Source organism: Oculina patagonica, chromosome 14 (assembly GCF_052425735.1).
Source record: "Oculina patagonica isolate OP01 chromosome 14, crgOcupat, whole genome shotgun sequence".
Taxonomy (NCBI): domain Eukaryota; kingdom Metazoa; phylum Cnidaria; class Anthozoa; order Scleractinia; family Oculinidae; genus Oculina; species Oculina patagonica.
In genome coordinates, this window is record NC_135771.1 from 1,727,882 (window position 1) to 1,739,895 (window position 12,014).

Genomic DNA, 12,014 nt, shown 5'->3' on the forward strand with positions numbered 1-12,014 from the left:
CTGCTTGTATTTAAGAGGCAACTTTGGTAGTTCCCCGGTTGAGGAGTGGGAATCTCGGTGTTAAAGCATTCGTAACGAATAGTCATGCTATCACAGTACGTAGTTTAACTAAAGAGGTGTCTGAAGGAATTATGACTGAAGTCACCGCGAACTGGCCAATTGGAGAAAAGAAACATTTTTTGTTTCACTATTTACAGCGTCCTCAATTAGCACAGTCGTGCTTAATACATTTAACTAATAAAGTATTTTTTTATTTTTACTCTCAATCCTGAATTGGTTTAAATTTAACCATCAACCAGCATAGTATTTATCACCTTCATCCATTCCGATCAAAATAGGGTCTATGCAAGGCAGGGACGACCACTCCCTGAGGTAGTATAGCTGCTACCCGCATACCTGTAATGGGCTCCTGTTGCATACCTATTTTGTTATTAATAAAAAAAAAAAAAAAAAATATTTCTGAATGTGACTGGTTGTTAACAGACCGTTCTGAGCTCTAAAAGGACAGTTGAAGCGTTATATCTGAGCAGAAGCATATGGGTGATATGCTTCTGATCTGAGTAACTGAACAGTGCTCGTTGGTTACGCGCGCTATAATAGAACAATTGAAGATGAAATGTTAAACTTGACACGAGCATGGGACAAAGAAAATTTCGAACCCATGGCCTCCCAGATACCGGTTAGGCGCTCTAACCAACTGAGCTACAAGAGACTGTATTTGAATCTGCTCTTCGTCAGGCATCTCATAAGCAATTTATAACCTCGTTAATCACTCTTAGTTACAGAATAGTTGGACTTTACTCAGCTCCATTAGGATAAATTCCTGTTTGTGATTCATTTTACTGTATATTATTTTCCACAGCCAACTCCAAAATTTTCTTTCCTGCGCCATGGTTGGATGGCACGGATCTTGAACAGCACCCAGTGAACATATGGTACTGGGTCAGAGAACAGAGCTTTGACCTTCCTCGGTCATGTGTTGAGATTCAGTTGAGAGGGATACAGAATAATCCTGTAACAGGTGTGAATCAGTACACAAGTTTTGCTTGATTTGCTTCAAACAATATGTTCACTTGTTAATGTAGTGTTAACATTTTGTAGTCTAATGAATTGCATGGAAAAAGCTTTTTTATGAATGCAAATATTACGTCACTACAACGAAACGACAATGAACTCGAGATTTATACGCGTACACTATTTGACGTTATTTCGACGCTCGCATATCGCTTTGGCAACAGTAAGCCGCAACTATCCCTTCCATACAACTGAAAATGTACAGTTTTGGCATGATAGCTAGAATATGGGGTCGGTTAGCAGTTCTCGCATGGCATGAATGGCTAGCTACCATCGAAAGAAAGGTTGAACAACGCCCGTAGCCCCCAAACAATAGCAACTGGTACTCTAAAGGACCAGTAGAATTGCAGGCTTACGAGAGCTGCTAAAATGCCGAGGATATGATGCACTATGTTTGCTTCTGTTTGTGTTGTCTGTCGACCGAAGGTTGAGGCTGATGTTAACTGGAACCCTGAAATTTTACCGCCGAGAAAACGGTGTAATAACCACCTTTGTTTTAAAGTGTTGTATTAAATTCATTCTGATTTCATTTTTTTTTAGATGGTGTCTACACTATCAAGCCCAGTGACCGTGAGATTAAAACCGTTTGTAATTTCAATAAACATGGCGGCGGTTGGACGCTTGTGTTAACAAGCGCAAGTGACAACGGATGGACAAGAGATAACGTGAAGCTAAGGAACGCTGATAATCCTTCATTGAATTCTGATTTCTCCCTATTAGAGATGGCTGGCAAGATTACTAACAGGAAACATTTTCAGGTAAAGACTTAAAATAACTATATTTAGAGAGGAAGCCACATCAGCTCTAGCTGGTTTTCATGCGGGTCCTCTTTCCAGATCGAATTGGCATTTGGAAATGTTGGTTTTTGTGGAGGGAAGAAAACCAGAGACTTGGAGAAAAACCCTCGGAGCAAGGAAGAGAACCAACAACAAAATCTCAACCAACATATGACGCCGGGTCCGGAAATCGAACACGGCCACATTGGTGGCCGGCGAGCGCTCTCACCACTGCGCCATCCCTGCTCCCCCTAAACTTAACAGCTTTCAGCGTAAGAGAATTACTTATCAAGTAAAGTAGATGTTGAACGATATCTGATTTGCTCCTTTGATGTTATATGAATGGTACATTTGCGTCACGTGTTGGAAATTGAGCTTTCTAATTGGTTCTTTCTTATATTGACCCTCCTTTACAACTTAGATAACTGAATCAAAAATTCTTCTAAATTTCTAGTATCGTATCGAGGAAGATGGCGGGAAAGCCTGGGAAGGCATCTGGGCAGCTGACGCTGGTTGTTCGCTCACTTCCGGTCGATCAGACAATGCTTGCGTGGATTTATTACACCAGCAGGGACATTGGGATGACAGTAAAGTTAAGTCAACAGGACGACTTCCGTATTTAACCACTTCCGGTGATGCACTTTTGACGAGCGCTGCTGATGAAGGAGACTTGAGTGGTGCTCTTGTGGTGGATTCAACAAAGGCAATAAGTCGATCAAGAACTGGAGTGAAAAGACTCTGGCTGCGCGAGGGAACCTGGTAAGGAGAATACAAAACTTCGTCTCGGATAAAAAAAATAGCTGGAATTTATAAATTCCTCTTTTGTGATCTGTCTGATTTTTTTCCTAACAATTCTAGCCATCCTCTTTTCGGTTTGGTTTGTTTCATACATACACACATAGATTTTATCTTCTCTCAACTTTTAGAGTAGCTTATAATATTATTAATATTAGTAGCTAATATCTTCGAGAAATACAATAAAATAGACTTAAATAGGTTACAGAAATACGTTACACACTCAAAGAAGCTAGAAGCTACAAATATTTAGCTAAAAAGAAATCTATATATAGGCCAGATGTGTCTAAACAAAATTCATGCTCTGAATTTTTTCTTTCAAATTCTGTTAAATCACTTGCTAGTCTGGTAACGCATGCCATTGCTTTGCTGAGAAATGAGTTTCCACCTCTACTATTTTTCTTCCTGAGTTAGCTATTATTTTGAAGCTTACTTTCATTTAAATTTAATTATGTGCATCGTAAAAAAATGTCAATTAATCATAACACAGTACTTGAAAAAATTAATTCCAATTTTCTTAGCATGAAACGACCAGACGTCTTGCGACCCACCCCCTCCCGAAATTGGAAGCTAATAGTAATAGTCTCTTGACTACAATTTTAATTGTTTTCGTAGGAGATCTTGCAATGAAATCAAAATAAAACACCGTGGAAGCAAGGCAGTGTTGAAAGACGGACTGTACATGATTCGTAAGAACTCCCATGAATACTTGCCGGTATACTGTGATATGACGTCAGAGCAAGGAGCTTACACTCTACTGGTTACCAGTGCTTCTAACGGTTGGAAAAAGGACGAAGTCAAACTTAAGAACCCCACAAGGCCTTCGCTGTCCAGGGACTACTCCATACTGGAGTACGCTGACCAGATTAAGGCTTTGAGTGGCGGGAAAACGTTTAAGTATCGCTTGGAAGCTTACAAGAGAGGACACTGGGGCGCTGTCTGGACCGCTCCTATCAAGTATAGGTAATAGACTGATTCATTATTTTCTAAAAGTCTTGGATTTTACTACAAGTTTGCAAAATGACCTGTCAAGTTTCGGAAGAAATATGCGCTAACATAAAAGAGACGTTGTGACAATCAGCGTACGAAAGAGCTAGTGACCCTAATAATAGTAGTTGCTTCTAGGAAATCCCTACAGGAGCCCATTACCCGGAGCGTGCAACTTCCATTCTACGTCTGTGAAACGGCGTTTTCACAGGCAAAGTTATTTTTAGACAAGATTTCCCGCAAATTGGTTTCGAATAGCTAATCACAAGCGATTTGTAATAGACCATTGATATGTAACTGCAGTGCCTCGTCCACCTGAGAAGTTAACATAGCGGATACATGCGATGAAACTTTTTCTGAGTGTTCTGATAGCATTTCAAGCGCGATGATTTCAGTATTTCCCAGCAAAATAGTAGCTCTCTACATCGGAAGCAGTAATTTTTGCAGGAAAGGCTCAGCTAAAAATAACTTAACTCGTGAAAACGCCGTTGCACAAATATACGGAAGTTGCACGCTATGGGTAATAGGCTACTGAGGAAATACCGTAAAGCCCGGGCCAAACGAGGATGAGAGTTGATGAGAGTTCAAACTCTCACTCTCGTTTGGCATGGAACTCTCATGCACTCCCATTGACTCTCATGCGCTCTCATCGACATGGAACATGCTCAAAATTTTCATGAGAGTCGATGAGAGTTTTCTCTCGTTTTGCTTGAGTTGATGATAACCGATGAGAGTTGAGGAAAACTCTCATGAGAGTCAACTCTCATCAGCTTTCATCCTCGTTTGGCCCGGGCTTAACGGAGTTAACAGAGTGACCAGAGGTTATGACAATAATAGGGAATTACCTCTTCTTGCGTGATGTACTAGTGTTATTTTATCCCTTTTCTAGCTTTGTCAGTCAAACTAACCAACAGACAGACGTCATTCTGGTGAAACGTTTTAACCAATGGCAGTACAACTGGCAAGACTCGCTCGAAAAGCGCATGCCCTGGTTGGGTCCGAGGCAGAGTTTATTAACAACCTCGACTCACTCGGATTATTCCGATTGGGGATCGATTATCTCCGAGAAGAAGTCGAACAATCCGGCTCCTTGGATCTACGGTGTCATGGCGAATCCTGGTGTGATCTGGTATTGGGTGAACGAGGATGACTGTGACCAGAGCCGTACCCCAGGTGAGTGTAGTGTGAGGCCATTATGTCTTTTTAGAATAAGTTAACTTGTGAGTTTAGCATCAAAACAAAGATTCTGTATTCGAACTCGTTTTGATTACAGTGGCACCTCAACGAAGTGCCAAGGGCCTGCAAAAATGTGTTTGTTGTAAAGGGGGTTTGTTCGTCCTCGTTAAACCGGGGCTCTATTCCTATACATTTTCAGCTGTTAGTTACTTTGGTTGGCCTGAAGAACATCGTTCGTTATACCAGGGTTTTTGTTATATCGGGGTTCCACTGTAGTATCAGTGTTTTGTCGCTACAAACTCAGACTCATAAAAAGTTTAGGTAGTAGTGTTTAAGAAAGCGGAAAGCTGAATTGGTTTTAAACCAATATACACTTGTTGTTCAACCACGAAACGCGATGCACGTGAACTGCGGCTCACTCGTGCAGCTATAACACAATTAGCCTTAACCTAATCCGATCGTGGTTTACAGAGTCATCATGTAAACCTCAATTCAGCCATAAACAAGGTCCAACTTAGACTTTGTAGCAATCGACAAAGGTGCAAAAGCTCCTTGTTCCATTTTGATTTATTGCTACCTTTTGACGTTTTTCGCCCTTGGTAACTATTATTTTGATGTTTCCTTTAATTTTAAGTTAGTTCTTGACATCGGAAAGTATGAATGACAGACGACTTATCGTGAATCAATTACTTTGAGTGTATTCTATATATTCTTCAATTCTTTTTATTTCCATGCAGTTAATGGTGGATTGTCAGAGTGGACATCCTGGTCAGACTGCAGTCAGATGTGCGTCAGAGGCGTACAGAAACGTGTGAGGCAATGTAACAATCCTGCTCCGAGATGTGGCGGGAATGACTGTGGCACTGGGGTGGTTACCAAGCAGGAAAAGGAGTGCATGGTCTGCCCGAGTAAGTTGATTTGAAACATTGTCCCGTTCACACTAAAACTTAAACGCTGCGCATTGAAAAGCTGTTCAGGAAAACAACACATCGGTTTGACAGAAATTACGTTACAAAATGTTCAACTGCTAAAGAGAACCACGAACGAAATGATTGGTTGTAATCAAAATTTTTGACATTTATTTGCAACATTTCTTTGGTCTAAAAATTTAGACCCTGAAGAGTATAGTGACTATTTTTCTTCTTGAATACGATGAGTTCGTACGAAATTTCACCCAAATGTCCCACTTAGCCTAACATAACTCTCGGATCGGTTTCCGTTTATTTAAAAGTCGCGACAATTGTCAATTTCTTTCCAAAGATTGCCTTGCGTTAAAAGGTCTTCAAATTTAAATTACGCGAACCAGTTATTGGAACACGGATTCATAAAGTTAGACTTCAGTCACGACAAGGTACAGTGGCAAGGCTGTAAGTATATTCTTTAAGTTGTGCTAGCGCTGCTGGTTTCCGTGTTTTGAAAAATCCTCGACAATGAATTTCTCAAGGTTTTTTTCGAAAGTTGCCTTGCGTTGTGTTAAAAGACACGTCATTTTCATGGCTGATACTCTTATCGACCATAGTTCTCGACGAATGAACGCGCCAGAATCCCCTCAGTTTTTGCAAATTCGTAATTGTAACTTTTTTTTTCTGATTTTGGTTGCTTTTTGCAGAAAGCCCCATCAGAACTCACGGTGGTAGTTTTTGCTTCCAACCTGAAAGTGCTGACTGCAATCCAGCAGACAATACGCGACTAGTTTACATGAAGGATACACCGCAGTGTTCTAAAAACTACATGGAGTTCACTTACTACAATGACGTACTCACTCATAAGTGCAGTGGAAAGAAAGTTTGCCCTCAGGGTATGTTTGTTGTTATAATTTGTGCACTCTTTTAGAAAAAAGCAAAACCGTGTGAATTATTTGTTCCTTTCACTCTTGGGATTGCAGAGTTTGCCTCTGTACCTCACTGAATTTCAAGCAATTAAAAAAGCTCAGCTTCCTCCTCACGACTGATTACAAACAATGAATTGCTAATTACAAACAGTGAATGCGAAATGGAAGACTGGATATCTGCTTTCCAGGAACACTAACGTAAACACTAAAAATGTCTACTGGTGCTGAAAAATATGGTTAACATTTCTTCACTTTTAATCTGAATGTCTTCTCTATTTGCTCGCAATTTTCATGAAGAATTTCCTTCATTTTTAAACTAAGATCTAGAAAATTAGAAATAACTGATTAAAGTAAAATTCTTACCCAGCTTTATATTTTACATGTTTCACACAGGAGGAACAGCTACTTGGCAAACACCGCTAGTCATTTCAAGCAAGTGCCAGTCGGATGCATCCAAGTTCCAAAGGTCAGTATGTCCTAACTTTAAAACTTTCTTACTATTCATCCTTCAGGGCCATTACCTACAACAATGTTGGTTTTCTTACTGACTCTTGTAAAACGAGAAATATATAAAGCGGCTAGTAGCACCGTTTACGCCACATTGGGAAACGACCGCACTCTTTGAAATAAGCAACAGATGGATGGCTTTTTGACCAGCTCGCTTCACATTTATCGAGACCTTTTTGCTTTCGCACAATGTTTCAACCAAATGAAGACCAAACAACTCAAGTATTAGTGTTGTAATTGCCTAAAAATCAATAAAACTATTTTCTATTCTTTAACCCAATACACTCACACTTGCCAGGACTCTTCATAAGACGTTAAAACACAAAGCATCCGGGTTCTGCGTGCATCCAATATCCGGGACACCACAAAACGGAGCTGTGGCCATTATGTGGAAGGATGGTTGCAATGAAGATAGACTTCAACTTGATCTATTCAAGTTAGAGGGTTGGTGAATTTATAGTTCTTGTATATTTTTTATTTCCTTGTTAATCAGTTAACATTTAGCGTCGTCAAATGATGTTTCATGGCGCGATGATCCTGCTCGGGTAGCCTTAGGTAATAATAATAATAATAATAATAATAATAAAAATAATAATAATAATAATAATAATAATAATAATAATAGTAATAATAATAATAATAATAATAATAATAATAATAATAATAATAATAATAATAATAATAGTAATAATAATGGCACATCGGGCAGTATATCCACAGAGTGGCTCTTCGCCTGCCCGATCCTAACTGAATTTACAGATGTAAAAGATTAAAAATTATCTAAGGTTCGAGCCCTAGCCAGGATAATGGGTCTTCATTTGTGTTGTGCTCTTAGAAAGAAACATTACGTGCTTACACAGTGCTTCTCACCCAGGAGTATAAATGATCCTGAGAATCGGCGTATTGTTGGAGCACAAAAACATCCGGGGTTTCCTGTGATGGACTAACTTTCAGTCCAGGAGGAGCAGCAATCCTAGAGACCGTCCTTCTGTAGCTTGTCACTTTATTCTCTGGAATTGTAACTGAAGTTAAGCCCCGGATAGGTTCAGATTATCCGCTTTTTATAACATAATTTACAATATAACTGACATGACTCTTTTGTAGTTCTTAACAGTCCAATAAAAGCTTACAACGGTTTCTGCCTTCAACCTGAAAGCGCCAACTGTAATCCAGCGGATGACACACGACTAACTTACCACAAAGACTCTCGATGCAACAAAGACTACATGTACTTCACTTACAAAGATGAAGTTCTTGTTCATACTTGTAGCGGCAAGAAAGTATGTCCACAGGGTAAGTTTGCATGACAAGAAATCCAGATTCCATTGTTTTCCACAACATAACTGACTTTCAAGTGCCATTTGGGTTCAAAAGAGCGTTCAATGACTACCTTAACTTTTCAGGTCGAGGGTCGAGAAATAACCTTTCCGTAAAATAAATACAGACCGATTTCCAGAATAGAACAATACCCGGGCCAAACGTCGAACTTCACATGTGTCGAACCTAATGCAAATGACCAAAAACAGTAGGTTTTGCTCATTTGCATTAGGTTCGACTCATGTGAAGTTCGACGTTTGGCCTGGGCCTAAGAAACAATAGCTGAGTTAGAAACGTGAATTTAGCAAGCAATCGTGACTATTATCTGATGATATTAGAGCAGTTTTCAATTGAGTGTCGTAAAACCAAAACCAAAGTAATTACTCTGGCCAATCACAAAGGACTGTCAGACAATCCAGTGAACCAATCAAAACTCGAAGCAAATACATGTAGCTGGCACAAAGCGCTGGAAAACGTGCGCGAGCGAGTCACGATTGGTTTTGGTTTTAGTTCTGATTGGCTGAGAAAGTGGCGCGAGATTTTTAAGCCAATCACTAAGCGTAGCAATGCAAAACCAAAGCAAACGCAATTAACTTTCGACACTCAAGTGAAAACCGCTCTATTAGGAATTATTGCGTATAACAAGGTACTGGTGCTCGTAAACCAATGGGGCCCTCCATTTTTATTTCAAAATTTAAGTTTCCACATAAGACAAACAGCCAGTAGGCAAAGTTTGACAAAAATCTCAGTGCAGGTTGTAGCCTATTTCAGTGGAATGACCTTATGAGACTGTCGTATTTCCGTTTTTTTTTTTTTTTTTTTTTTTTTTTTTTTTTGCTGTAGGTGGAACGGCTACCTGGGGAACGCCAATGGTATTATCCAGCTCTTGTTCATCTGATGTGTCAAAATTTCAGAGGTAACGACAGCGTTTAAAATTGAACCCTTGAGTCATGCAGTTATCAAAGTTTAATTTCTTCTTAGAGACATAGGTGCAAATGAAACGTACATGCCACGAGAATAAAGCAACTGATCGCCTTGGCCAAATTATAAATAACATAAATAAATTGGTTTTTGTGGAGGAAGGAAAACCGGAGAACCCGGAGAAAAACTTTCGGAGCAAGGACGAGAACCAACAACAAACTCAACCACATATGAAGCCGGGTCAGGGAATCGAACCCGGGCCACATTGGTGGGAGGCGAGCGCTCTCACCACTGCGCCATCCCTGCTCCCCACGTAATGTATCATCATTATCGTAATGTTTCATCAAATTCTCCCAACAAGTACTTAACAAATATATGAAATTTAGTGAGGAGGATTTCTATGTTGACATAAAGGGTTGTGAGGTTCTTGCGCGGCGTATGAGGCTAAGCCTCCTTAATATGTGGCAAAGCTATCTCTCTTTTCTCGACGTTATGGTGGACGGTGTGCGAGAGGCGCGTAAAATGTTCATGTGAAGGAGGCCGGGCAAGGATGGCGCAGTGGTGAGAGCGCTCGCCTCCCGTCAATGTGTGCTCAGTTCGATTTAAGCCAGGTGCCATGTCTGGGTTCAGTTTGTTGATCGGGGTACTGCCTTACTCCGAGGTTTTTTTCGGGTTCTCCGGTTTTCCTCCCTTCACAAAAACCAACCCTCCAAATTCCAATTCGGTCATCGATGCTCCTGAGAGCTCTTTCGTGCTACGTGGGTAAATAAATTACATTTACATTTTTTTAAAATTTGCCACGAAATTTTTCTCTTGCTTTCATACACCGAACTTACGTAGAATGGCCATGTGTAAGGACTATTGATTATTAGTAGCGGAATTTATGTTTGTACTTTACCTATAGGACTTCTCATAAAACCTTAAAACATACGGCTTCTGGGTTCTGCGTGCATCCATATGGAGGGCCGCCAAAGGAAGGGATTCCTGCCGTCATGTGGAAAGACGATTGTAGAGAGGACAGACTTCAATTGGATCTCTTTATGTTGAGGGGTTAGTATTTTATCTTGCTATTTTTTCTTTTACAGTCTTAAGATCGCTTTTTTGTTGAAAAAGACTATTTAACAAATACGTTTTTGGGGCAATAATGCACTAAAAAAGCAAGCGTGCGCTTTTATGGCCTTTTATCGATCGATACACGGCAACTATCTAAAAACATCCATTCATGGCTTTGTGACAGGACTAGTAAGTACTTTAAAACCTCAGTCTCTATAGGCCAACTGCTATTTTGTTATATGATTCTTTTTACAAGTTAAGTAGGACAATCGATAACTTTAATTATTGAATCTCCCTAAAGAGGGCTTTTCAGTAGCAATTTACATGTGCATGAGAAAATTATAAGCTATACAAATACATGTCTTTTTTATACTATAAAAATGTGAACTAAATAACTTTCAAACCAGATACTATTAGCAAGTTTTCAATAAAAGGCAATATATAATGAATGCGTTAAAGTCTAAAGAATGGGACTAATCAGCCAACAATTTCATAAGACTACTCTTACTGGTGTCTTTAAAGTGCGAAACGGAGCTTAACTGCTTAATACTTCTGGGAATAGATTTTCAAATGTCCACAGCTCTGTACGAGAAAAAACCGTTGAGCTTACTTAGATATACACTTATGAAACCATTATAATTTATCTACTCGGTTTTCTTTTGTAGGTCCTGGTTAAAGCTTCAAATTATAATTCACCACTTCAGAAACTTCGGTCGGAGACTAGTCACCAGCATGGTGCGTGGCAAGGACTTCTGGGATCGTTTGCTTAGATTGACAAAATGGCATATAGATATTAAAAATGCTTTTCCAAAACAAAACGCCAAAGTTCATAAATACACTGATTTGTTTTCGGTTGTGCTAAAACTTCCAGAAACAAGGAAGACTTTCAGTATTATCGGATTCCAAAAGATGTAGATGTTGCCACATAATCTAGCTTTCTTTGTCATTTACATTTGTACCGATGACTAATTTTCAGCTGATTCAGTCATGCTTCCTGTGTCCACCTAAACAATCTGTGGAGGCGTGCACTCGATAAACTTTCTGCAGTGGTGAATTGCAAGCAAGACCTTTTGGACAAACAAGAACCCGAGATAAAACGAAACGAGCTGAGCAAAGACAGCGCATATCTTATTGAAAATTACCACAGTTGAGCAATCAAAATTTAATAGCTTAGTCGATTTAATAAAATAAAGGGATTTATTCAGCAAACAACTGAATCGTGTGTTTTTATGACCCGTCACTGGTATCACACAATTCCCTGTAGTGTCTTGTTGATTTTAAAAGTGTAGCTTGTGCGTTAGTCAAGTCCAAGATCGCACAAGTGAAGGGATATAGAGTAGAATTAAAGAAAGGAGCTTTTTCCTTGGTCATGGTCTTTCCTAGTCATTTCTAAAATGAGACTACCACACAGTTCAGCCTTATAACCCATTTCAGATTAACTGTGTTAACCAGTTTCTATTTCAAATGCCGTGCCGTTACAACGTGAAGCATCCTGTGTGAACAGTATGAAGACAAGCTGTCTTCTCACTGATTAAAAAGTGTTCTATTTTTAGTTACTAGGCGCGGTGTTAAACTAT

The 12,014-nt window shown here is 39.6% G+C and overlaps 1 protein-coding gene across 1 annotated transcript in view; it reads left to right on the forward strand.

Annotated features, from left to right (window-relative positions):
• Positions 1-11,649, forward strand: part of LOC144638953 (uncharacterized) — a 29,361-nt gene extending 17,712 nt beyond the window's left edge. The window contains exons 35-47 of the mRNA XM_078498229.1: positions 863-1,021; positions 1,615-1,832; positions 2,305-2,609; positions 3,261-3,608; positions 4,522-4,805; positions 5,546-5,716; positions 6,418-6,606; positions 7,033-7,105; positions 7,445-7,590; positions 8,251-8,439; positions 9,307-9,379; positions 10,289-10,434; positions 11,103-11,649. Of these exons, the coding sequence (XP_078354355.1) occupies positions 863-1,021; positions 1,615-1,832; positions 2,305-2,609; positions 3,261-3,608; positions 4,522-4,805; positions 5,546-5,716; positions 6,418-6,606; positions 7,033-7,105; positions 7,445-7,590; positions 8,251-8,439; positions 9,307-9,379; positions 10,289-10,434; positions 11,103-11,113 (2,312 nt within the window). The 3' untranslated portion in view covers positions 11,114-11,649. The remainder of the gene's footprint in view (positions 1-862; positions 1,022-1,614; positions 1,833-2,304; positions 2,610-3,260; positions 3,609-4,521; positions 4,806-5,545; positions 5,717-6,417; positions 6,607-7,032; positions 7,106-7,444; positions 7,591-8,250; positions 8,440-9,306; positions 9,380-10,288; positions 10,435-11,102) is intronic.
• The last annotated feature ends 365 nt before the right edge of the window (positions 11,650-12,014 follow it).